This window comes from Palaemon carinicauda, chromosome 3 (assembly GCF_036898095.1).
Source record: "Palaemon carinicauda isolate YSFRI2023 chromosome 3, ASM3689809v2, whole genome shotgun sequence".
In the NCBI taxonomy this organism is placed as follows: Eukaryota; Metazoa; Arthropoda; class Malacostraca; order Decapoda; family Palaemonidae; genus Palaemon; species Palaemon carinicauda.
Window position 1 is genome coordinate 158,653,555 of NC_090727.1, and position 24,134 is coordinate 158,677,688.

Below are 24,134 nucleotides of genomic sequence, written 5' to 3' on the forward strand. Positions count from 1 at the left end.
ATATTTTTTGGAGTTAAATGGTGAAATTAGTAACAGATTCTTTTCACAGTACATTTTGGCATGCAGGACCTTCATTTGAAAAGAAATCAGACTTGGAACATGATGTGTGATATAAGTTAAGAATGGGATTGATTGGACTAAACTAGTGGGTGGTAGATTTCCTAAGTTTTGTAATTGTAAAATTGAGACCACAGTCTAGTAGGTCATAGTTGATCTTTAAAGGGCTAGGGTTGCTTATTGCATTACAGTCTGGAGTTAATAAAATTCTCATTCTCAGTAAATTACTTAATATATTTTATGTACATAAATAATTGCATTATATTTTACCAGCAATTTAAAAAAAATTATATTACTCGGAGGACAGTACACTACCACATTTTCAAAACAAACCTTAGTGTGCCAAGTAAACAACAACTCCCACTACATAAATCTTGGTAATTTAGAGAAAACATCAAATGTATGGTGGTAGACTGTATAAGAAATTTAACATTCTCACCCGAAAGTACAAGTGCAATACTAGAATGCACACAAATCTTATCTCAGATTCCCTAACAAACTATTTTGTAGATCGTCTAGTTCTCTTATTCCATGAAAAATTGGCCCCATAACTTTTAACTCTAGGTGGCTTGACAGGTGGGTTTTCAGTCTCCCAAAACCACCCATTTTTTTCACAAAATGCGATGGCCTCCTCTTTGGAAGGGAAATCAACCTGGAATGAAAAGCGGAAAAGATTAAATCTCAGACAACATAGAACCTGTTCACAATTAAGAAAATGGCAATCAACAATATGAATTTATATATATATGGCTATGTTCTAGGCATTTTAATGGCTACCTTAATGCACAGACTCATAAATTAAATGAAAATTTTTGGTCCAAACACCTTACTCAGGTCAGGGTGATAATTCTTCACCAAAGAAACTTGGAAGAGCTTATTTTCGCAAGTCTAATGAGAAAATTAGCAGCCTACTCAGTTGCTCAACATAAAAGATGACCGTTCAATGACACCATCCACAGTAGACAGCCATGTTCCTTTTAGTAAAGTGGTGAGGTCCGTCTGCCTCTCCCATACACTATAAGGGAAAGTAAGATAGGAAAGAAATCTCTGTGACTCCACCAGAAGCGAGCCAAAGCATTGGGATATTTACCTTATAGCCCCAATGGTCATCTTGATTCTTGGAGCAAACAGTACTTTCCTGCTAACTCAGAGAGTTCTTTAGGTTCGAAGGGTACCGACCACATCCTACAAGGCTGCCTTCGGGTCTAGAGGGAGCAAGAGCAGATTAATACTGCCTTTAGGTCTAGAGGGAGCAAGAGGAGATTAATCCTGCCTTCAAGTCTAATGGGAGCAAGAGCAGATTAATGCTGCCTTCAGGTCTAGAGGGAGCAAGAGCAGATTAATGCTGCCTTCAGGTCTAGAGGGAGCAAGAGCAGATTAATGCTTCCTTCAGGTCTAGAGGGAGCAAGAGCAGATTAATGCTGCCTTCAGGTCTAGAGGGAGCAAGAGCAGATTACAGTAATGCTGCCTTCAGGTCTAGGGGGAGCAAGAGTAGATTAATGCTACCTTCAGGTCTAGAGGGAGCAAGAGCAGATTAATGCTGCCTTCAGGTCTAGAGGGAGCAAGAGGAGATTAATGCTGCCTTCAGGTCTAGAAGGAGCAAGAGGAGATTAATCCTACCTTCAAGTCTAACGGGAGCAAGAGTAGATTAATGCTGCCTTCAGGTCTAGAGGGAGCAAGAGCAGATTAATGCTGCCTTCAGGTCTAGAGGGAGCAAGAGCAGATTAATGCTGCCTTCAGGTCTAGAGGGAGCAAGAGCAGATTAATGCTGCCTTCAGGTCTAGAGGGAGCAAGAGCAGATTAATGCTGCCTTCAGGTCTTGAGGAAACAAGAGCAGATTAATGCTGCCTTCAGGTCTTGAGGAAACAAGAGCAGATTAATGCTGCCTTCAGGTCTTGAGGAAGCAAGAGCAGATTAATGCTGCCTTCAGGTCTTGAGGAAGCAAGAGCAGATTAATGCTGCCTTCAGGTCTTGAGGGAGCAAGAGCAAATTAATGCTGCCTTCAGGTCTAGAGGGAGCAAGAGCAGATTAATGCTGCCTTCAGGTCTAGAGGGAGCAAGAGCAGATTAATGCTGCCTTCAGGTCTAGAGGGAGCAAGAGCAGATTAATGCTTCCTTCAGGTCTAGAAGGAGCAAGAGCAGATTAATGCTGCCTTCAGGTCTAGAGGGAGCAAGAGCAGATTAATGCTGCGTTCAGGTCTAGAGGGAGCAAAAGCAGATTAATGCTACCTTCAGGTCTAGAGGGAGCAAGAGGAGATTAATGCTGCCTTCAGGTCTAGAAGGAGCAAGAGGAGATTAATCATACCTTCAAGTCTAATGGGAGCAAGAGTAGATTAATGCTGCCTTCAGGTCTAGAGGGAGCAAGAGCAGATTAATGCTGCCTTCAGGTCTAGAAGGAGCAAGAGCAGATTAATGCTGCCTTCAGGTCTAGAGGGAGCAAGAGCAGATTAATGCTGCCTTCAAGTCTAGAAGGAGCAAGAGCAGATTAATGCTGCCTTCAGGTCTAGAGGGAGCAAGAGCAGATTAACACTGCCTTCAGGTCTACAGGGAGCAAGAGCAGATTAATGCCTTCAGGTCTAGATGGAGCAAGAGCAGATTAATGCTGCCTTCAGGTCTAGACGAAGCTAGAGCAGCTTAATGCTGTCTTCAGGTCTAGAGGAAGCAAGAGAGCAGATTACCCGTAGTTTCTTGTTGAAAAGATTGTTCACTGGAGCTCAAGGCTCAAAATGTCTTCTGATATGTGGGGATTCTGAGCACACTGTTATTATTTTAGTAAAGACAAAGCTTCATTCAACGAATGTTGTATGTGGGTTTAGTTTGAGGAGCAAGAGGCTTGTAAGCTTTGGAAAAGGGATCTTAATTGGATTTGAAATACAGTAACTGACTTCAAGAAATTACCTCTGGTAAAACTTGGAAACAAAAATGATGACCTTCCCTCAAATCTGCACTTCCTGATGTTGATTCAACAGTGCCTTTCCTTGCTTAGAACACACTATATCAAAATGAAAAGAAAACCCTCTTGGTTGGTGTGTTGTGCTTGATTTACTGAACTGAACTGACAAGTTTAGCATTCTGTTACTGTAAAATTAGCTATTTTTTACTTGACCTTGATGCTTACAGAGGTATAGGTCCACAGGATAAGTCTCCTTTCTCGTGAAAACTATAAAATGACTTGACTACCAAGTTGCCTCGGTAATTTTTGAAAGTTACGAAGAACAGTTTCTTTGTACACCTATTGGTTTCAGCCCTAATTATTATCAACCAATATATATATATGACATTTATAGAATATAAGTTTTCGAGCATCTGTTGATGAAAAAAAATTTGGGCAGAAGAGTGAAGAAAACCCATTTCTTATCAACTCTGCCAAGTAAAAGTCGATGTAAAAATATGTATGGTGTAGGCAAAACACCTAAATACCTTGGCTGAAAGTAATTATTTGTTCCTTAGTTTGCAGTTTGGCTTTCTAAGGGCCTGGATGCTAGCGAGGCTTTCTTCCAATTTCCAAATCAACAGACTGAGTTTTTATGATGAGCCAACAACAAGAAAAGTATTACACAAATAAGTAGATTGTATCATATGTGTAGATTGAAATGGCAATTGATAGTGCTTGAAAAGGATAAGAGTACCAGACACCCATTGGATTAGTAATGTTACACAACCATAACATTATACCTAGTGCATGGAATGACAATTTAAAGCTAGAGATAATAAAAAAAGCTACAAAGGAGTATTGGTGAGCTACTTCATTTCCTGATGCAAATGACCTAGTATTAACAGCACAAAATGAGGGAGAGGTAGTGGATAGGTTCATAAAGTGGAGTGAAATAAAAATTAACTTATGAAACGTAAAGTTACTGGTGACTAGAAATGAAGCAAAGGATAAAGTGGTTATGGTAAAGGTGAACTGTATTTTTGTAACAAATGATGTACTGAGAGGAGCTCTAAATGGGAAAAAAATATACATAGAGTATCACTTTCAATTCCTTAATGTACATAAGCAATTGAGGAAAAGGAATAAGTTGAGAGAGATCAACTGTGATTGATAGAAGGAAAAGTCTTAGATGATGTAGAATACTTTTATTATCTTGGAAAAACTCTAGACTAAACCACGAGTTAACAGAGGGTAGCAAGATATAAAAAAGGGAGTTGCACCATCAATAAAATGAAGCAAGATAACTAATTCACTGCTAAATAAAAACATTCCAATGGCAAAGAGACCTTAAGAAGTACAATGCTGATTAGCTGTAAACATACGAATACCATAGAACAGCCAAATTTAAGAAATATTAATAGACATGTAACATAAGAATTTGCAAAATATCCCTTTTACCCCCAATGGACGTACTGGTACGTTTCACAAAACACATCCCTTTATCCCCATGGACGTACTGGTACGTCTTTGCAAAAAACTGCTATTTACATTATTTTTTGCATATTTTTGATAAATTTATGAGAAACTTCAGGCATTTTCCAATAGAATGAGACCAACCTTACCTATCTATGACAAAAATTAAGGCTGTTAGAGTAATTTAAAAAAATACATATTGCAAAATGTGCTTGAAAAAAAAAAAATGCCTGGGGGTTAAGGGTTAGAAAGTTCCAAATAGCCTGGGGGTAAAAGGGATATAATAGATTTTAGAACTAACTTGCATTTTTCCTATCTATACAAATGAGCCCTTCAAAATGGGGATACCATATATTTCCACATAAAAGACAACCTTTAAATCCTAAAATTCAGCCCTAAAAATTGGGGTCATCTTATACAACCGATCCAAAAACTACATCATGAATTCCAAGTGATGTGTACTAGTAGACTAGTGTTAGCCTCGGTATAAAAACCTATAATAAAGGTAACCAAACTGATTTTGGCTTGTACATCAGTGGCATAGGTTCCTGATAAATAGCCTACTGTATTTGAGAAAAAATTCCATAACAATGAAATAAACTTTTATCAATATAACTCCTGCTGAGAAAATGTAAGTTATGGTTGCATTCTCTACAATACTTATCTTTATCAATCTCTAACCTTTCAATAATTTTGATGATATTTTAATGACGGTAGTAATAAGATTGAGTTGTATAATATTCAACTGACTTAGAAATAAAGTTAAGAAAAATATATAGGAAATGAAATTTACAATTATTGGTTGTAAATGCGTTCATTTGTTTGTTATGATTAGTAAAGAAACTCAAACAAAACAATGGTTTGTTTTAAGTGGCGTGTATATGAAAAACCATGAAATCACCATCATTTCATTTATTTTGAATTTCTAAGGGTAGATGAAGTAAAATACAGTATTTATAATAACCTCATCTTTACTAAAAGCTATTAGTATCATTAGCTCACATTTTGACTTGTACATTTAATTTCTCGTTTTGATAAATGTCCTAACCAGATATAACAGTCGATCAGTCGTAAGTTGCATAGGTCGCATATCAATACATATTTGTACACAGATATTTTTGTAATTTAACAGTCACCTTCTACAACAAATATGCCCTAAATTCATTAAAATTTTTCCCAATTTTCAATTTTGTCTGATCTAAAGGTCCTCCTATACAGAAATATATGGGGTCTTTAGTGGTACTGGAACTGGCATTGAATCACTAAAAAGGAAGTTCATTAACAATATGGTGTGATGAGGAAGCCTCCCATGTCACAGAATAGCCACTTTTGTCCACAGGCCTAAATCTGTGAGGGGTGGTTAAGGTAGGAAATTTTATTATAACTACACAAGTTTGTATAGCTTGGAAAAATCACAAATTTTATAAGTAATTTGTATTTTTCATAACTATGCAAACATGAGTTTTTTAACAGGAGTATGAATAACAAGGTGCATTGGTGGTTACTGGCAAGAGGTGGGGGATGCCACACTCCCTCGCTAGCACACTGAGACCTTCACTTTGGGCCTGTGGAGTGGTTGAGGTGGGAAGTGGAATTTAGAACTCATGATTGTATAGTTTAGAAAAACAAAAATTACTTTTGCAATTTGTGATTTGTTCCTACACAAATACGAAGACTTGTCCATTAATAGGACAACACACCATGAGGTGGGAGGGAAGCTTTTATAATCAAAGATGCTGGTTTAAAATCACAGGATATCAAGTAACAGACCATAAGAGGTGCAGGGTGTTGACTCTTATCACCTTTAACCCGAGATAAGGATTTCAGAGGTTAAGCTAAGTTTCCGTCTATGGACAGATGGTCATGGAAGAATCTCGTAAAGGACCCTGGTTGTGTGTCATAAATGAGCGTGTATCTGGTGCTTGTATATCACCTACAAGGTCTGATGAGGTAAGTTGTTTTGACTTCGTCACGGACGACGTCGCGCAGAAGGTGGGTTCATCGGTAAAAGATGTCTGATTCCAGAAATTTTACTTCGAGCACGTGTATCTTGAGAGAGCAAGCATGCCTACTATAATTGAACTCACTCTTCATCCCCATAGGGTGTGGAGCAAACACTGAAGCCTGACTCTAGGGTGGAATTTTAGCCACCTACACAAGTTCAGGCTTAAAGTCAAAATTGTGATAAGTCGTCTCAATCCCCTTAGCGGGATTAAGTGCTAAAGATGGCCATTCTTTTGATGGAGTATTATTTAGTCCCTGGGAAGTTCAAACACGTAGCATAGCGTCATCAACTCATCATCAGCAAGCTCCTCCCAAAGGAGAGGCTCACTGCATTTTCTGGAGGAAACAAGTGTCTCTCTGCCCTGAAACTTTGGCACCACTCTTCCCTGTCTTGCCTTCAGAAGAGGCTGACAATGAAGGGACAGAGTGCTCAGTACAGGGGGGTAGAAAGAGCAGATTTTTTCGCTTTGTTCGAACTCGAGGATGAGCCTTCTTTTGCCTCCTGCCATACACCTGGCCCTGGGTGACCAATCTCTAAACTGCATGAAGGGCACAAGTATAAGGATCCACCAATCTCCCATTCAAGAAAGTGCCACATTTACTCGACACTCCCGGGCAATTCTGCCTTCAGCATCAAGAAAATGCATTCATTTCTGAAAAAGGTAAGAAAAAATATAGAAAAAGCTAAAGATAAAGAGACTAGAGAGAAAGATTGATGAAAAGCTGAGAGATGAACAAGCAGAATATAGAAAAGGTCAAAGTTGTACTGACCAAATATTCATCTTAAGGCATGTGGTACAGCAATGTGTAAAATATAGAAATCCACTTTTGATGGCATTTGTGGACTATAAAAAATCCTTTGATAATATGCACAGGCTAACTTTGTGGAGAGTCCTGCATTATTATGGAATTCTTCCTAAATATGTAAATTTGATTAAGTCTGTTCATGAGCATAGCAAGTGCAAAGTTAGTGTTAGTGGAGTCTATCAAATGAATTTCTAGTGAACAGTGGAGACCTCCAAGGGAATGTGTTGTCACCTATGTTGTTTATCCTCCTCATAGATTTTGTAATGCATAGAACAGTTGGGGATGGTGGAGAAGGATTAGACTGGATTGGTAACAGGAAATTAGCTGACCTAGGGTATGATGATGGCACTGTCCTTATTGGCAGAACAGCACAGGACTTGCAAAGCTTGCTTACCAGAATGCATGAAATATCACATGAGGTTGGGCTCAAGATAAATAGATGATGAGAACGGAAGATGAAATAAAATTGGAATGAGAAAGGATTCATGAGGTGGAATCATTTAAATATTTAGGAACTATGATCTCTAAAACAGGATCTTTAGAATTTGAGTTTAATAAAAGATAGAAAAAAGCAAATCAGACAATGGCTAGGTTAAGTAAAATTTGGAAATCAAATCTCGACATTACATATAAAAATCAGGCTATATATCAGTTTAGTGAGAGCGGGGTTACTATAAGGACAAGAGTCCTGGTACGACACTGAAACAATACCCAACAGATTTTGCAGATTTGAGAACAAAACCCTCAGAAGAATATTGAGAGTTAAGTGACATGACATGATTAAAAATGAAAGTATGAGAGAGATTAGTCGAGAACTATATGTGGATAAGATCACTGTGAAGGTTAGATGGAGATGGTTTGGGCATGCTCTTTGCACTCCTCAAGAGAGATTAGTTCACCAAACTTTCAACTGGGGTCCACAAGGCACTAGATCAGTTGGAAGACCCAGGCCTACATGGCTGAGGACTATGAAGTGTGAAGTAAAAGATGATGAATGAAGAAATATAGATTTAAAAGCTCAAGATAGAGACGACTGGTGAAATCTAACAGAGTCCCTTTGCGTTAATAGGCGCAGGAGGAGATGTTGATGATGATGATGAATTTGTATGAGTGCTGACAGCATGTCACTGTTAGCCGATGGCTTGAATCAAAGTGACTGTTCAGTGGTAACTGCTGACACCTCGTTAAAAGTTAAACGGCTGGGTTCCCGCTACGATAAAATCGATCCTCTATAGTAAAGGACGATAGTTTATATTCATGTAGGAACAACCTAAACTTCTGCAATTCTTTTTTAAATGGAAACATATAATAACTGTTTTGTTGATAAATAAAGCATTATTCTTCAGTTACTTGCAGTTTTATATTTTTCAAAAACACTACACTTCCATACTGACAATAGAGTAGGTATGGAAACATGAATTTCAAATCTTATTTCCTTTATCAAATAAAAACTAACCTCAACATTGGAGAGAGGATCAGCTGTCGATGCCCATCCCATCAAAGGATTCTCCCAGCGTTCACGTGCTTCAAATACTATCTTCCACCTGAGTAAAGAAATGCCATTTCAGTTCATTATGTTCTCTGCTTGACCATTACAGTATCATATCAACTGCAAATTATTTGAGATTTTCTATATAAGACAGCCAACTTATATAACCAAAATACCTCTGTCCTGCCTTACCTTTCAAAATGTTAGTGATAGCATGCTTAGTGTAACATTAAACAAATAATTTTACAATTTAAATTTAAAATTTATTCAATACAAACTCATCATTTTTGCATTGCTTAATCTGTACCAGTGAATCACACCTTTCAATCTTGAGGGAAAAGAATTATAATCAAGTGGTTCACAAAGATTAGCATGTTAACTCTTGCACTAGAGCAACGTACGCCGAGCGATTTTCAACGAAAGAACGCTTTTTGCTTATAAATTAACATCCATTCCCCTATATACGTAGTGAACATGAATAAGTATATATCGCTAAAGTTCCATGTGAAGTACAACACTGTACAGTACAGTATTTCATTTTTATTGCATGACATAGAGACCAGTGCAAGGTCGTGTTAAACGGTATAACATGGATTTTATTTCTATACTTAATATCTAAGATTGAGTGATATGAAGTTGGAACAGTTGCATATCAAACCAACATTAAGTGAGGTATTACAACATTGAAATTTTTGTAGTTTAAGTAGACAAGAAAATTACAAAATAAATTTGATGATTACCTTTGAAGGTTGTTGGTTCCTGATTGCATAGAATTTTTTGTTGGCTTCTTAATAAGAACACGCCGTGTTGTTATATGTTCTTCTGGAACGCCAGTAATTGGGGTAATATCAAGCTGAAAAGACATATGGTATATAGCTAATGAACATTATATCAGTACAAAATACAAACTTCCACATAGAACATGGTTGTATTTCTGCATTCTTCCAATTCTCTGTTACACAAATTTTTACTACAAATATCTTTGTAAAACTCATAATAGTCTGAAATTACTCTATAACTAAAGATTCATTTACATCAAAAGAAAATAAAAACCTGATCATAGTTATGCAGTATCACTTAAAAAGTTATGCCACTGCTTTACAGTACATGGTTATACTTTTGATATATAATTTTATAGTAATGAAGATGTCAGCACTGTTTATGATTGAATTTTAAAATAGTACTAAATGCTATTTAATAAAAATTAGACAATAATAGAAAGTCATTTCACAACCCCATTGGTAAATGGATTGCAGCATGGAAATTAACTTTTCCTTTTACTGGGCTAAATGATGCACACTGACTTGAGAAAACCTCTTTCACCTTGACTATTATTTGAAGTACCAACATGGAGATAACAAAGACCAGCAGTATTTGTTACTAAGAGATTCAGAATAAATGCTAAAGAGCAGATCAAGGATGATCAACACAATTGTGATAAATTAATAACCGCTAATCCTCCTCAAACATTCAGGCTGATGGGTCATCGCTCTGAAATGATTACCCTTTCAAGTCAATATGTACCAGCTTACGCTCATAATTATCAATAGAACTGTCAACGGGCTTTTGAAATGAAAGCACAGAAGTTCAAAACTGCCACTAAAGGCTGGAAAAGAAAATCAACAGGGCTATCAAATGTCATTGTGAAAATTAATGTTGTCAATCATCTATGTAGTATTGCTTTCTAAAATTGTACGGAGAAAAAAATCGCAAGTTTTAAAAAGTAATTTGTAATTTTCCTAACTGTATAGATATCAAATATATTACAAAGTAGATAATGTATATTACTGTACTTACAGGTCATACGCACTTATGCACATTTTTCTTGTTATTAATTTACGAGAGAATTATGTTTACGTTACCATTTATACTATATTAATGCCTAACGACTTTAGTTATTGTAAGACTAATATCTTGATTACGAAGTGTGGCAACATTGTAATTACATATGACAACACTTGGATTAGTTTCTGCCATGTGCGATGCATAAGCCAGTCGTAAGTGGTTAGCTTCAGTGTGACAAACATGGGACTTCCTCTCACTTTCATGTTTGTCTATCTGTCTTTAACATAAAGGAATATCATGAACAAGACAAATTCGTAGGTAATTTGTATTTTTCCTAACTATGCAAACCTTAGCTATTTAATATGGGTAATTACTTTCGGCGTAGCTGAAATGACGAGCCGTTAGAATTTTAACGAGGGTTTACTACCCCACCGCTAGTTAGCGGAAGGTAGGGAGGGTAGCTTACTACCCCCCCCCCCCCCCCCACACACAGCTGTGCTGAGCTCACTTTGCTTTGGGGTAGGACTTCACGGGGGATAGGGCTGGCGGGCAAGTTTGATCAAATATCTAAGGTTTTTATAGTTAGGAAAAATACAAATTACCTACGAATTTGTCATTTGTTCCGTAACAAATACAAACCACGCTATTTAATATGGGTAACTCACCCCTTAGGAAGGGTGGTAAGTCCAGGCCAGTATTGGCTTTTGGCTTTGCCCGGGGACTCAGTATCTGAGTGTGTCAGCACTCAACAATAAGGAGTCCCTGCACCTTGCTGTGCAAGGGCTGCGGCCTACGTAAGCTGTGTGTGAAGGTTTGAAGAGTGACTCGTCCTAGTTAGTTGACCTGTAGTCCTTTAGATCAAAATTTTAGGCTAGGACTCTCCCAATACCACCTCGTCAGGGTATGGGGACGTGACAGTATTAGCTTAATACTAAGAACACAAGGAGACATGGTTTACCTGCAGTGGTTCGAGGTCAGCTGTGCAGAGAACCCAGGATGCTGCTTTCCCCAAGAGAGGGGAGGATGAAGAAAAGAATAAGGGCCAGAAAAACCTTTTCATTCATGCAGACTAAAACCGGGTAACAATGCCCTCAACCTTCTGCTACTTGTCCATTAAGGAGCCTGAGGTTTAAACCAGCTGTTGTGCAGCCACCACAGGGCCGACAGAGAACGTATCCAGCCTCCTGTGGGTCACGTCTTGCAGGTAGTGGGCTGTGAAGGTCGTCTGACGCTTCCACACCCCTGCTTGTAGAACCTGCGGCACTGAGAAGTTCTTTTTGAAGGCCAAGGACGTAGCTATGCCCCTGACATCATGTGCTCTAGGGCGACGTGACGGAGGAGGGTCAGGATTCAGGGACAGATGGATTACCTTACGAATCCATATTGAGATAGTATTCTTGGTAACCCTCCTCTTTGTCCTCCCAGTGCTCACAAACAATGCCTGCACTTGGGGACGACCTGCAGCCGTTCTTTTGAGATATAGCCTCAGACTCCTTACTGGGCACAGTAGGAGATGGTCTGGGTCATCTGTTACAGAACGAAGACTCGAAATCTGGAAAGAGTCGAACCGAGGGTCCGGCACTCCAGGATTCTGAGTCTTAGCAACAAACTCAGGGACGAATCTGAACGTTACCTCCCCCCATCCCCTTGAATGGGCGATGTCATACGAGAGACCATGAAGTTCACTGACTCGCTTGGCTGAGGCCAAAGCTAGTAGGAACACCGTCTTCCAGGTCAGGTGGCGATCTGAAGCCTGGCGTAATGGTTCGTAAGGAGGTCTCTTAAGAGACCTGAGAACTCAAACCACGTTCCATGGAGGAGGTCTCACTTCCGACTGAGGGCAGGTAAGTTCATAACTTCGTATGAGTAGGGAAAGTTCCAGTGAAGAAGAAATCTCCACTCCTTTCAGCCTGAAGGCTAGACTTAAGGCCAAGCGATAGCCTTTCACTGCCGAGACTGAAAGGCGCATTTCTTCTCGAAAATACATGAAGAACTCCGCTATTGCTGGAATAGTGGCATCGAGTGGAGAGATACCCCTTCCACGACACCAACCACAGAAAACTTGCCACTTTGCCTGGTAGACCCCTGCGGATGACCTTCGCAGGTGTCCAGACATCCTGTTCGCAACCTGTTGCAAAAATCCTCTCTCTGCGAGGAGATGCTGGATACTCTCCAGGCGTGAAGTCGAAGCGAAGCTACGGCTTTGTGAAAGATGTTGGCGTGTGGTTGTTTGAGTAGCTCGTGTCGTGGAGGGAGTTCTCTCGGAAGTTCCGTTAGGAGTTGCAGAAGGTCTGGAAACCATTCCGCGTTATGCCATAGCGAAGCTATAAGGGTCATCGAGAGACTGACCGATATTCTGGTCTTGTTGAGTACCCTCCTCATCAGAAAGAATAGGGGAAAGGTGTATACGTCGATGTTGTCCCCCGTTGTTGGAAGGCATCTTGCCAGAGTGCCTTGGGATCCGGGACTGGGGAGCAGTACAGCGGGAGCTTGAAGTTCAGCGCTGTAGCAAACAGATCCACAGTCAGGTAACCCCACAAAGTCAGGACTTTGTTGGCTACTAGATGATCCAAAGACCACTCGGTACTCACTATCTGAGACGCTCTGCTCAGACTGTCGGCGAGCACATTCCTCTTGCCTGGAATGAAGCGAGCCGATAGTGGAATCGAGTGGACTTCGGTCCATCTCAGTATCTCTACTGCGAGATGGAATAGCTGCTCTGAAAAGGTACCTCCTTGCTTGTTGCTGTAAGCCACTACTGTGGTGTTGTCGCTCATCACCACCACAGAGTGACCCGCCAGGTATTGTTGGAACTGTTGAAGGGCCAGGAATACGGCCTTCATTTCTAGCAGATTTATATGGAGGCACTTTTCTGATTCTGACCACAGGCCTGAGGTCCTGTGGTGCAGAACGTGGGCCACCCCACCGTTTCTTTGAGGCGTCCGAAAAATGCATCAAATCCGGGGGGAGGACGAGAAGATTCACTCCCCTTCGTAGGTTCTCGTCTGTCACCCACCACTGAAGATCCGTCCATTCCGTAGGACCCATAGGGATCATGACATCCGGGGAATCGTGACCTTGATTCCACCGGGACTTGAGTCGCCATTGCAGAGATCTCATTCTGAGGCGACCGTTGGGAACTAGACGGGCCAAGGATGAGAGGTGACCGAGGAAACGTAACCACGATTAGGCTGGGAGCTCTTCTCGTCTGAGGAAAGGACTCGTGACCCTCCTCAGCCTTGCTATCCTGTCGTCTGATGGGAAGGCTTTGTGGAGATTGGTGTCTATGATCATGCCTAGATATACCAGTCTTTGAGTAGGAAGCAGAGAAGACTTCTCGAGATTTACCATGATCCCCAGATCTTGGCAAAGTCCCAGAAGTTTGTCTCAGTGTCGAAGAAGGGCTGACTCCGAGTCTGCTAGGATCAGCCAGTCGTCCAGATAACGGAGGAGACGGATGCCGATCCTGTGTGCCCACGACGATATTAGGGTGAACACTCTGGTGAAAACCTGAGGTGCTGTGGAGAGACCGAAACACAGCACCTTGAACTGGTAGATCTTGTTGTCTAGGCTGAATCTCAAGTACTTCCTTGAAGACGGATGGACTGGGATCTGGAAGTACGCGTCCTTCATGTCCAGTGTACACATGAAGTCTTGCGGTCTCACTGCAAGTCTGACCGTGTCTGCCGTCTCCATGCTGAACCTTGTCTGCTTGACAAACCTGTTCAGAGCTGAGAGGTCGATGACTGGTCTCCAGCCTCCAGACGCCTTCTTTACAAGAAAGAGTCGACTGAAGAAGCCCGGGGACCCGTCGACAACTTCTTGGAGAGCGCCCTTCTTCAACATGGTCTCGACTTCTGCCCGAAGGGCTTGCCCCCTTGCCGATCCCATGGCAAGGGAGCTCAACGACACTGGATTCGCTGTCAGGGGAGGTAGAGATGTTGTGAACAGGACGCGATATCCTTGACTGATTACGGAAATCGTCCAGGAATCGGCCCCGAGTTGCTGCCACCTGTTTGCGCAACTTTGTAGGCATCCCCCCACTGGTTGACATGCAGGGGGACTGCCAATCCTAGCGTTTGCGACCTCGGCCACTCCCTCTAAGATTTTTTCCTCCCCTGGAGGACTTTTTGCCTCTTGTCCTTGACAGGAACGGGCTTCGACACCATTGTCTTCGCTGCAGCTGCCGGTTTCGTAGTCTTGGTAGGATGTGGTTGCTGGGTTGCTGGAGGTTTATAGAGCTTTGATGTTAAAGCCCTATGTAGGAGAGAGTCCTGGTTGGACTTCCTCATCTCTCAGCCGCCTGCTCCACGTCCTTAGGCTCAAACAAATTCTTCCCCAAGATGGAAGAATGTCTGAGCCTGCTGATCTCGGTGCTGGGGACCTTCTGGTGGAATCTCTCAGACACCGCATCTTGACGCTTCAAGATGGTATTAGCCCACAAGTTCGAGACTTGGTGGGCTAGAAACTCGATGGTACAAGTGCCTGAAAGTAGAAAGGTCTCCATGGCCTTCCTGGTATGCTCTTTGGACAAGTCCGCAGATCGTAACAGGATGCCTAGAGACCCTAGCCAGATGTCCAGCCACGAAGTTGCCTGCATGGCACACTTCGCCACCTTCTGGCTAAGGATCTCCGTAGCCGAGAACGACACTTGCCGGTTGGAGTGTCTCTCTAGAGGGACTCCCCTGGTAAGCTCTTCCAAAGAGTGGTGTAAGGGAAGAGCTAAACAAGTCTCCTCCATGATGTCAAAGTACCACCTCTGATGGACACGAGGAGGCGGGAGGAGTTTGTTACTGGCGCTGGATCAGCTGGAGGAGGCACTCTTAACCCCTTGGGACCAGGGCAAAGCCGCGCTGGCCTTAGAGGGTTTTTGAGTACCAAAGACTCGGTCCAAGACCGTGTCCTTGCCCTCACGAGGGGGAATCTCTGGATCCGCGAACCCATTGAGATTCCTCATAAGGGTCAGAACCTGACAGAACGCATGCTCTGACTACTGTAGCTCTCCTCCTGAAGGGCTGGCAGCAAAGTCTCCTGTCCCCAAAGGCTCTTCTTGGGGGGACTCGTGGACGTTCTCCGGGGGCTTGGCTGGCTCTGGTCTAATCCTTGAGGACGACTTCGGTAAAGTCTTGGGAGTCCTTCGACTCCCTCCTGGGAGGGATGCAGGACTCCAACAGTGATGGTGGGAGGCTCTTCTCCACCCCTACCCGAGAAGACTTCTCTGCGCGAGGTGGGGTTTCCCTCATTGGTGTGATGGGGGAACGCCTCACCTCACGTGACTCCCGAGGACAGGAAATCTTCGTCCGAAGGGGAGGGAGAGAAAGTCTGGGGGGGAGGAGGCCTTCCTCAAAGACTTCTGAGGAGTCAGCTTCGCCCTTGGAGAAGTCACCACGTTAGGTATTCCTCTCTTCCTCTTTAGGGGAGTCGAAGCTGCCACTGATTTGTGGCCCAGCTCAGAGAGAACAGGCTTAAAAGCCTGCATGACCGCTCTGACAAACGACCCAAACCAGGGCTGCCGACTGACAGCTGCGCTGTCAGATACTCCCTCTGGAGGGAAGGGGATCGATCGATCCCTAGGAGTTACCAAAGTAGGGTCTGCCTGAAAGGAAGAAGAAAAGTTCCTGTACCCTCCCTCCGGCGAGCGCGCTGTTCTGTGCTTGCGGGGGGGGGGGGGGGGGGGGGGGGGGGGAACACGATGACGATGACCTCGCCGCGTGGCGTCTTGCAGCCTCGCGCGTGGGACTGCGCTGGTGATCGTATTGGGGGTTGCGCTGGCGCTCGCACGATGGAATTTTGCCTGGATCGCGTGCGCGAGGGCGATGGCGAGGGCGCGCGGGCGATTAATGGCGCGTTCCAGTGATTGCAGAGGGAGCGCAGCAGGCTGAATGAGCGCTCGCGCGCGCGAAGGCAATTGTTCGCGTGGGCGCACAGGATCCCGAAGAGCCCGTGAGGGCGATAACGTTGGGCGCGCGCGCACAGGAGATATATCCCTTGCGCGCGGGCGCGCATGAGGGCGCACATCATGAGGAATAGGTGGGCGCGAAAGGCGCGCGATGGCGTGCAGTGAAAGATGGCGAGCAGGCGGGGTCCAATGGCGCGTCGGCATTTGATGGCGCGTTGGAGAGCGCTGGCGAGCAGGGGAACAGGTTATCTTCCCCTTTGCACCCAGATCAGAAGATCGTGGGCGCGCAGGAGATCGTTGGCGCGCAGGAGAACGTGGGCGCGCATGGCGCGCATCAGGATGAGGGCGCGCATCAGGATGAGGGCGCGCAGGCGCACAGGTGAGCGCTGGCGCGCAGGTGAGCACCGGCACGAAGGTGAGCGCTGGCGCGCTATAACAGGAACCACAGCAGCTAGAGAGCGCTTGCGTGCAGGTGAACGATGGCGTGCAGGGGATACCTGGTGCGCAAGGGACTTAAGACACATTGTGTGAAAGTCCCTTGTGCCCTGAAGGGACCGTTGCCCGTTTAAAAACAGGGTTAGTGGGCGCCCACAGCGCATCAGCGGCCAGGAACGGCGACGACAGGTCAGCAGGTCTGGCGGGTGGAAGGTCAGCGTGTCCTTTGCAAGGACGCCCTTCCACCGAAGGAGATCGCGAACGATCTGCGGAGAGGTTCAGAGATGTAGCCGGAAGAGTCGGCGAACGACGGCGAGGTTCCTCTGCGGCGAACTGCGGCAATGATGAACCGAAGAGGCGCCTCCTAACACCCTTGTGAGGTGAAGGAAGGCCTCTAAGGCGAAGAGGAAGGCGGGCTTTACGCCTTATACGCCCTCTGGGGGCCGTGGGGTCAGCAGGCTGACCATCAGCAGTCCTCTGAAGAGGAGTCTCTGTGAGTGAACTCCCCCGAGGGGAAGAATCACCGGCAGGAGAGACTGTTGGACTTAGTTCCTCCCTCGAAAGATGTTCGGAGGGGGGAACTAAGCCTTCAGCTACATCAGCAACATCAGGAGCAGAGGTTTGATACAACTCATCAGAAGCCTCTGCTACAACAACGTCGACGACAGACAGAGGATCAACCTCTGCTAAAGTCGGCGACTGTTTGACAGCTGCCCCCAATCTGATCATGTCAAACAAGGCTTCCTTGGAGGGTGAACCCTCAAGCCCCAAGGAAGCCCAAAGCTGCAACAAATCATTATTAGTCACATTTACATTTACATTTAAATTTAAATCCTCCCCCGGGGGAGGAGGAGGAGCTGCCTCGCTATGGGAGGCAACTCCCTCTCCCAAACCCCGAGATCGGTCAACAGAACTGCGGCCTACGCTACCACTCGACAGCTTCTCGGAAGAAACCGATCGAGTGGGAGCTTCGGAGAAGGTTTGGGACACGGAAGAAGAGCCCTTGGGATTTTCTCCTTTCAAAGAAATCTTCAAAGGAGGAATATCCTGCCTGGACTTCTTCCGGCGCCGGGAAAACCTCTCTCATTGGGAGGTAGACCACTCCCTGCACTCACCACATACATTACTCTTATCACACCGTTGGCCCCTACAGTAAGGACACAAGGTTTTCCGTTTCGACCGCCGACATATAGGTACCACAAGGGCGGTCAGGTAAACCAGGACACTTACGCATCGCGGAGGCCAACTTCAAAGAAAAAGCAAACAAAAGATTAGTAATGGCTGTCAGAGAAGTCGAGGGTGACAGCGGACACGTCCAACTACCACCCGAGCCGAGAGCAAAGTGAGCTCAGCACAGGTGTGTGTGTGTGTGTGTGTGTGTGGGGGGGGGGGGAGGTAGCAAGCTACCCTCCCTACCCCCCGCTAACTAGCGGTGGGGTAGTAAACCCTCGTTAGAATTCTAATGGCTCGTCATTTCAGCTACGCCGAAAGTAATTACTCATATTAAATAGCGTGGTTTGTATTTCAGTTACGGAACAACTACACTTTAAATTTATCACCCTTAACTCCATTATCTACATGGAATTGTGTGACAGGGTTACATCCCACAGATACATTAACTATACAAAACTGAGTCATTTTATTTCCTGAATTAAAGAAGCATTATAAATGCAGAGATCTGGATGCTGAGGAGCCACTGTCCTCGACCTATTTACAAATATACTTTGATTTTTGTTAAGGTTCAACTTCATATCCCAACTCTTTTAAGTTTGAAAACAAGGGCCTCATGCATAACATGGTCAAAGGCAGTAATAAAATCAATGCCAATCATATGAACTTCCTGACCACAATCAATGGATTTCAGTACAGCATTGGAGATTTTAAGAAGGGCATCACATGATCCAAGGTCTTCGTAAAAGACAAATTGAAAACAATGGATCAGATGATTACCTTCAGCAAACCTATTTATGAGCAACTGTCTCCTGAGGACGACATGATAGACCAGTCATTGAGATACTGCAGAATAAGAAACCCTTCCAAATAGGCCTAAGCTGAAACTAGAGAGATCGATGTCCGGTCGACAACTGGCTTTTGGCGATTCCGGAGGATAAGACTGGAACGTCATCAGAGAGCAAGTGAGGGGAAGGGCCGAGTTGATGAACGGGAGGCAGTATCCACCCTGAGGACTTTCACCACCCACCTCTCCACGCTGTATCGCTGCCACATTGCCCTATGGGTTGACAGGCATCCCATCACTTACGGATGCTTGAGTAAGTGTTCGCCATTCTAAACAGCCTCTGCTTCCTTTCCTACTTCTGCATCCCTTCCTGGAAAGGCCTGGTTGAGTGCAAAAAGGGAGAGCCTGATCTCCGCCCTTTTTCAAGGTAGAGGTTCCTGGAGCCACAGATCATAATCTGAGCTTAGCCTTCTTCTTCTTTGGGACTGCTTTGTTGGCTTGAGAAGCAGCAGCTCTTTGAGCAGGATCTTGAAAAATCACAGACCTTAAAGATCACTTCCATGTGGATGAGGGAGCTGCGACTCTCCTTCCTCAACTTCTCAACGGATGTCCGAGATTGGTGTGTTACTAAGTATATGCTGCTTTCTGTCCCATCTGGCTTGAGAAACGTGAAGCTAATGCATCTTTCCTCTTTAATAACCAGTTTGCCTACCGGATGGATGACTGATAAGCCAAAAAGATCACTGCCTTCATGCCTTAGCCCAAGAAAGTACAAGGTCAGTGGATTTCTTCCTCTCGGTATCTGAAAAATCCCTAGATGAAGCAAAGAATACTAAGACTACCATCAAATGATTGATCTAGCTGGTGGCCTGCAAATTCAACATTGCTGCCGATTTCAAGGCCGTGAATTCAGCAGCCAAGAAGGAAGTGCCCTCATACTTTGGTCTGTCTGCCGTTGTGGCTTCCCACATCACCCGACAGTTTTACTGAAGGTCAAAGGTTTGTATCACGTAGAGAAACAAACAAATACTGTACAGTACTGTACTGTCATACTGGTGATATAAACATTGTTATTGCACAAAGACATGTATTACAGTACACTACAGTACTGTTAAACAATTCTCATATATGAAAGTAAATACAATAACAATATAAATAAAACATAAGTATGAGACCCTTAAATTAATTTAGAAATTACTGCATCACTATAATCAATACACTGCATCAAAAATAGAATATCTTGCACTTACTGGAGTCTCAATAGTGATGTAACCTTTCATAGCTCTATCATGTTCTACCTCCTCTGATGTCATGAAAGACTTTTTGGAATCCTTGGGTTCTATCTGCTTCACGGTTAGGTCATCAACAAGGCGGGGTATTGATGTGCTCACAGCACGCCTGAAAACAAAAATTAATGAAAGCTAGTAATGCACTCAAAATACCAACCACTCAAAATAAAATAAACTCTAAGCTCTGAAGACTTTAGGAATAGTGTTCTATACAATTAAACAAATGTTTAAATATAAAAAAAAAATAAAACTCACTGTTTCATACCCTATAAACCTGTTGCAAGGGTTATAAATACTAATTAAAGTTATAACTACTGTATTGAAGTACAGTACAGTACTGTACAGTCCTGTATACTTATCAGAAGGTATAAAGCTACAAGCAGTAAGCCACTGCTGAATAGTATATGAAAACTGCAGGAAATTAGCCAGCTCTCTCAAAAAATCCTTAAATGCCGTGACACAACATCGTAAAACGTCACAGAATGGAATATTCAAACATTGTAAACTGTTAAACATAATTATATAACCCTTCTTTGTAAAGGGTTTTGTATTATCACTATTATTATTATCACTTTCTAAGCTACAACCCTAGTTGGAAAAGCAGGATGCTATAAGCCCAGAGGCTCCAACAGGGAAAATAGCCCAGTAAGGAAAGGACACAAGGAAAAATAAAATATTTTAAGAACAGTAACATAATAAATATTTCCTATATAAACAATAAAAACTTTAACAAAACAAGAGGAAGAGAAATAATATAGAATAGTGTGCCCGAGTGTAGCCTCAAGCAAGAGCACTCTTACCCAAGAAAGTGGAAGACCATGGTACAGACCTATGGCACTACCCAAGACTTAGAGAACAATGCTTTGATTTCGGAGTGTCCTCCTAGAAGAGCTGCTTACTATAGCTGAAGAGTCTCTTCTACCCTTACCAAGAGGAAAGTAGCCACTGAACAATTACAGTGCAGTAGTTAACCCCTTGGGTGAAGAAGAATTGTTTGGTAATCTCAATGTTGTCAGGTATATGAGGACAGGAGAATATGTAAAGAATACCCCAGACTATTTGGTGTATGTGTAGGCAAAGGGGAAATGGACCGTAACCAGAGAGAAGGATCCAATGTAGTACTGTCCGGCCAGTCAAAGGATCCAATATCTCTTTAGCAGTAGTATCAATAGTTATTGATAATCAGAGTTATAAAAATCATACTTATATATGAACAATACCTCTACACATCTGTGCAATCTAAGAAAGAGAAGAGAGGATTAAGAATTCAAGCTAATTAGTTGCTCACTGATCTCAAACTTTGGCTGGTGGCAAATTGACATGTATGGCTTTGGCAGCTAAGTGTTATAACTGACCTTTCACTTATGGCTACCTTTATCATATATAATGAAATATTACAAATTTCTAAATTGATATAATAAACTTGGAGATAATTTGTATTTATCCAAACAATATCACAAATTCGGGGATAATTTGTATTTTTCCCTGACTAATACAAACCTGTAGCTATTTATATTGGAAGTAATATCTAATATAAATAGCAGAAGGTTTGTTAGTATGGGAACAAGTATATGTATGTACTGTATGACATTTATTCAAACTATGTTAGAAAATAAAATTTCTTTATTTGCAAGATTAAAATAGATTCTTATCAACCATATATTGTTAAAAAATGCATTTATAAATAGAGTACTGAACTGGGAATAGTTATTTGTGGTTTAGCCTAGTGTCAAGTAAATTTGGAGACACGCAAATTCGACTAAAGTCGTTTTTCGACTTTTGTCGCCTCTCATGGAAACCAATTACCAACGTAGGATGAGGTATACCTGTATTGACACATAATTCTTATTATTATTAGTAATATTATTATTATCAATACACTATTATTATACTTACTAAGCTACAACCCTAGTTGGAAAAGCAGGATGCTTTAAGCCCAGGGGCTCCAACAGGAAAAATAGCCCAGTAAGGAAAGGAAACAAGGAAAAATAAAATATTTTAAGAACAGTAACATTAAAAATAAATATCTCCTATGTAAATTAAAAAAACTTTAACAAAACAAGAGGAAGATAAATAGAGAATAGAGTGCCCAAGTGTATCCTCAAGCAAGAGAACTCTAACCCAAGACTGTGTAAGACCATGGTACAGAGGCTATGGGCACTACCCAAGACTAGAGCACACTGGTTTGATTTTGGAGCGTCCTCCTAGAAGAGCTGCTTACCACAGCTATAAGAGTCTCTCTTCTTCCCTTACCAAGAGGAAAGTGGCCAATGAACAATTACAGTGCAATAACCCCTTGGGTGAAGAAGAATTGTTTGGTAATCTGTGTTGTCAGGTAATAAGCCAGACTATTAGGGGTGGTGTGTGTGTGTGCAAATGGAAAATTAACCGTACCCAGAGGGAAGGATCTAATGTAGTACTGTCTGGCCAGTCAAAGGACCCCATAACTCTCTAGCGGTAATATCTCAATGGGTGGCTGGTGACCTGGCCAACCTACTACCTATTACATGGGGGTTGAGTAAACTCATGAACAGTTGGTTGGCCCCAAATATTCATAATGGTCAGAAATGGAAAAAAAATAAGTAGGAAAAATATGTTGTTCAAGTATTTGGATAAATTAACACATTCATCCACCATTTAACTAAGGTAAACTGACCTAATACAGCACTTCAGGATAACATATTCTTACTCAGAGTAATGTATACCTAAGTATTAATGAATACTGCACAAGTAAAGATATACCCTTTATAATAACTTGAATGGTACATTCTTACTGTTTGCGTTGTTTAATTCAATTAACCAAACCCCATCTCTACTTCTACCAATATGCTAACCTGTAGTAGTATTACTAACTACCATTTAAGTTGCTCCTTATGCCAGCAGACATAATTGTTAAGACTTTGTAATTGGTTGTGATGGAGAGGATCAGTAATTGAAATGCGAGTGACGTTTATTATAGCAACGTATTACTGATGAAAATAATTAATATTCCTGGCGTACATACAGGTACCTTGAACTGTTCTGATGCAAATAAAAGGTAAAGGTTAATGGTATCCAGTTCAAGTTCCAGTATCATCGAGAGATGCACAATAAGCTCGCCAAGCCCAACCCAACCGTGGAAAAACCACAGCAGTATCCTCGTCAGTAAACTGCTTCAACTCACGGTCCCGGGCTGGGATCGACCTCAAGGTGTATGTATAATGACGGCCATGCACCATAACTACTGTATTTTCATTCTTATTACTGGCCAACCCATAACCCTAGTTGGAAAAGGAAGAGCTATAAGCCCAAGGGCTCCAACAGGGAAACATAGCCCAGTGAGGAAAGGAAATAAGAAAATGAATGATAAAAGTAATGAAAAATTAAAATAAAATATCTTAAAAACATTAACATTAAAACAGATAATTCATATATAACTATAAAAAGACTAAGAATACAGCAGTCGAAGGGAGGAGTCACAGGAGTCCCACCATTAGGTAAGTAGGTAAGGACACAGTTTGTAGGTTAGGTTAGGTGGTGTCCTACGCATGTGGGAAGTCCCGTCTATCAATATACAAGCGTATTATCATTATTACTATTATTATTAATTGCTAAGCTACAACCCTAATTGGAAAAGCAGGATGCTATCCGCTATAAGCCCAAGGGCCCCAACAGGGAAAATAGCCCAGTAAGGAAAGGAAACAAGGAAAATAAAAAATTTTAAGAGTAAAATTATAAATATTTCCTATATAAACTATAAATAAACTAATTCATGTTTCGTAAATATAGTTTCATAATATCATATTTCAGACAAATATAAAAATACATTTTACCCCATGAAGAAAATCGATTTGGCAAGTAATAATTAACTACATACAACCCATTCTTACTCCTTAGAAATTATATATCTAAACACCTCAGTTCCAGTGAATCTTGGATTGTTCAAATACTGAATTTCCTGAAATTAATTAATTAATCAACAGTGGATCGAGACTGTATGACCTTAATGGATGAAAGGCTACGGCTAGTTTTACTTGAAATGATAAAAAACAGGTATCTATTTAATCTATATGTGTATAAAACCAT

General features: G+C 42.3%; 1 protein-coding gene across 1 annotated transcript in view; it reads right to left on the reverse strand.

Annotated features, from left to right (window-relative positions):
• Positions 1–270: 270 nt before the first annotated feature.
• Positions 271–24,134, reverse strand: part of ND-18 (NADH:ubiquinone oxidoreductase subunit 18) — a 24,011-nt gene continuing 147 nt past the window's right edge. Inside the window, exons 2-5 of the mRNA XM_068371050.1 lie at positions 20,031–20,178; positions 9,445–9,557; positions 8,672–8,759; positions 271–709 (exon numbers count right to left, since the gene is read on the reverse strand). Of these exons, the coding sequence (XP_068227151.1) occupies positions 557–709; positions 8,672–8,759; positions 9,445–9,557; positions 20,031–20,178 (502 nt within the window). The 3' untranslated portion in view covers positions 271–556. The remainder of the gene's footprint in view (positions 710–8,671; positions 8,760–9,444; positions 9,558–20,030; positions 20,179–24,134) is intronic.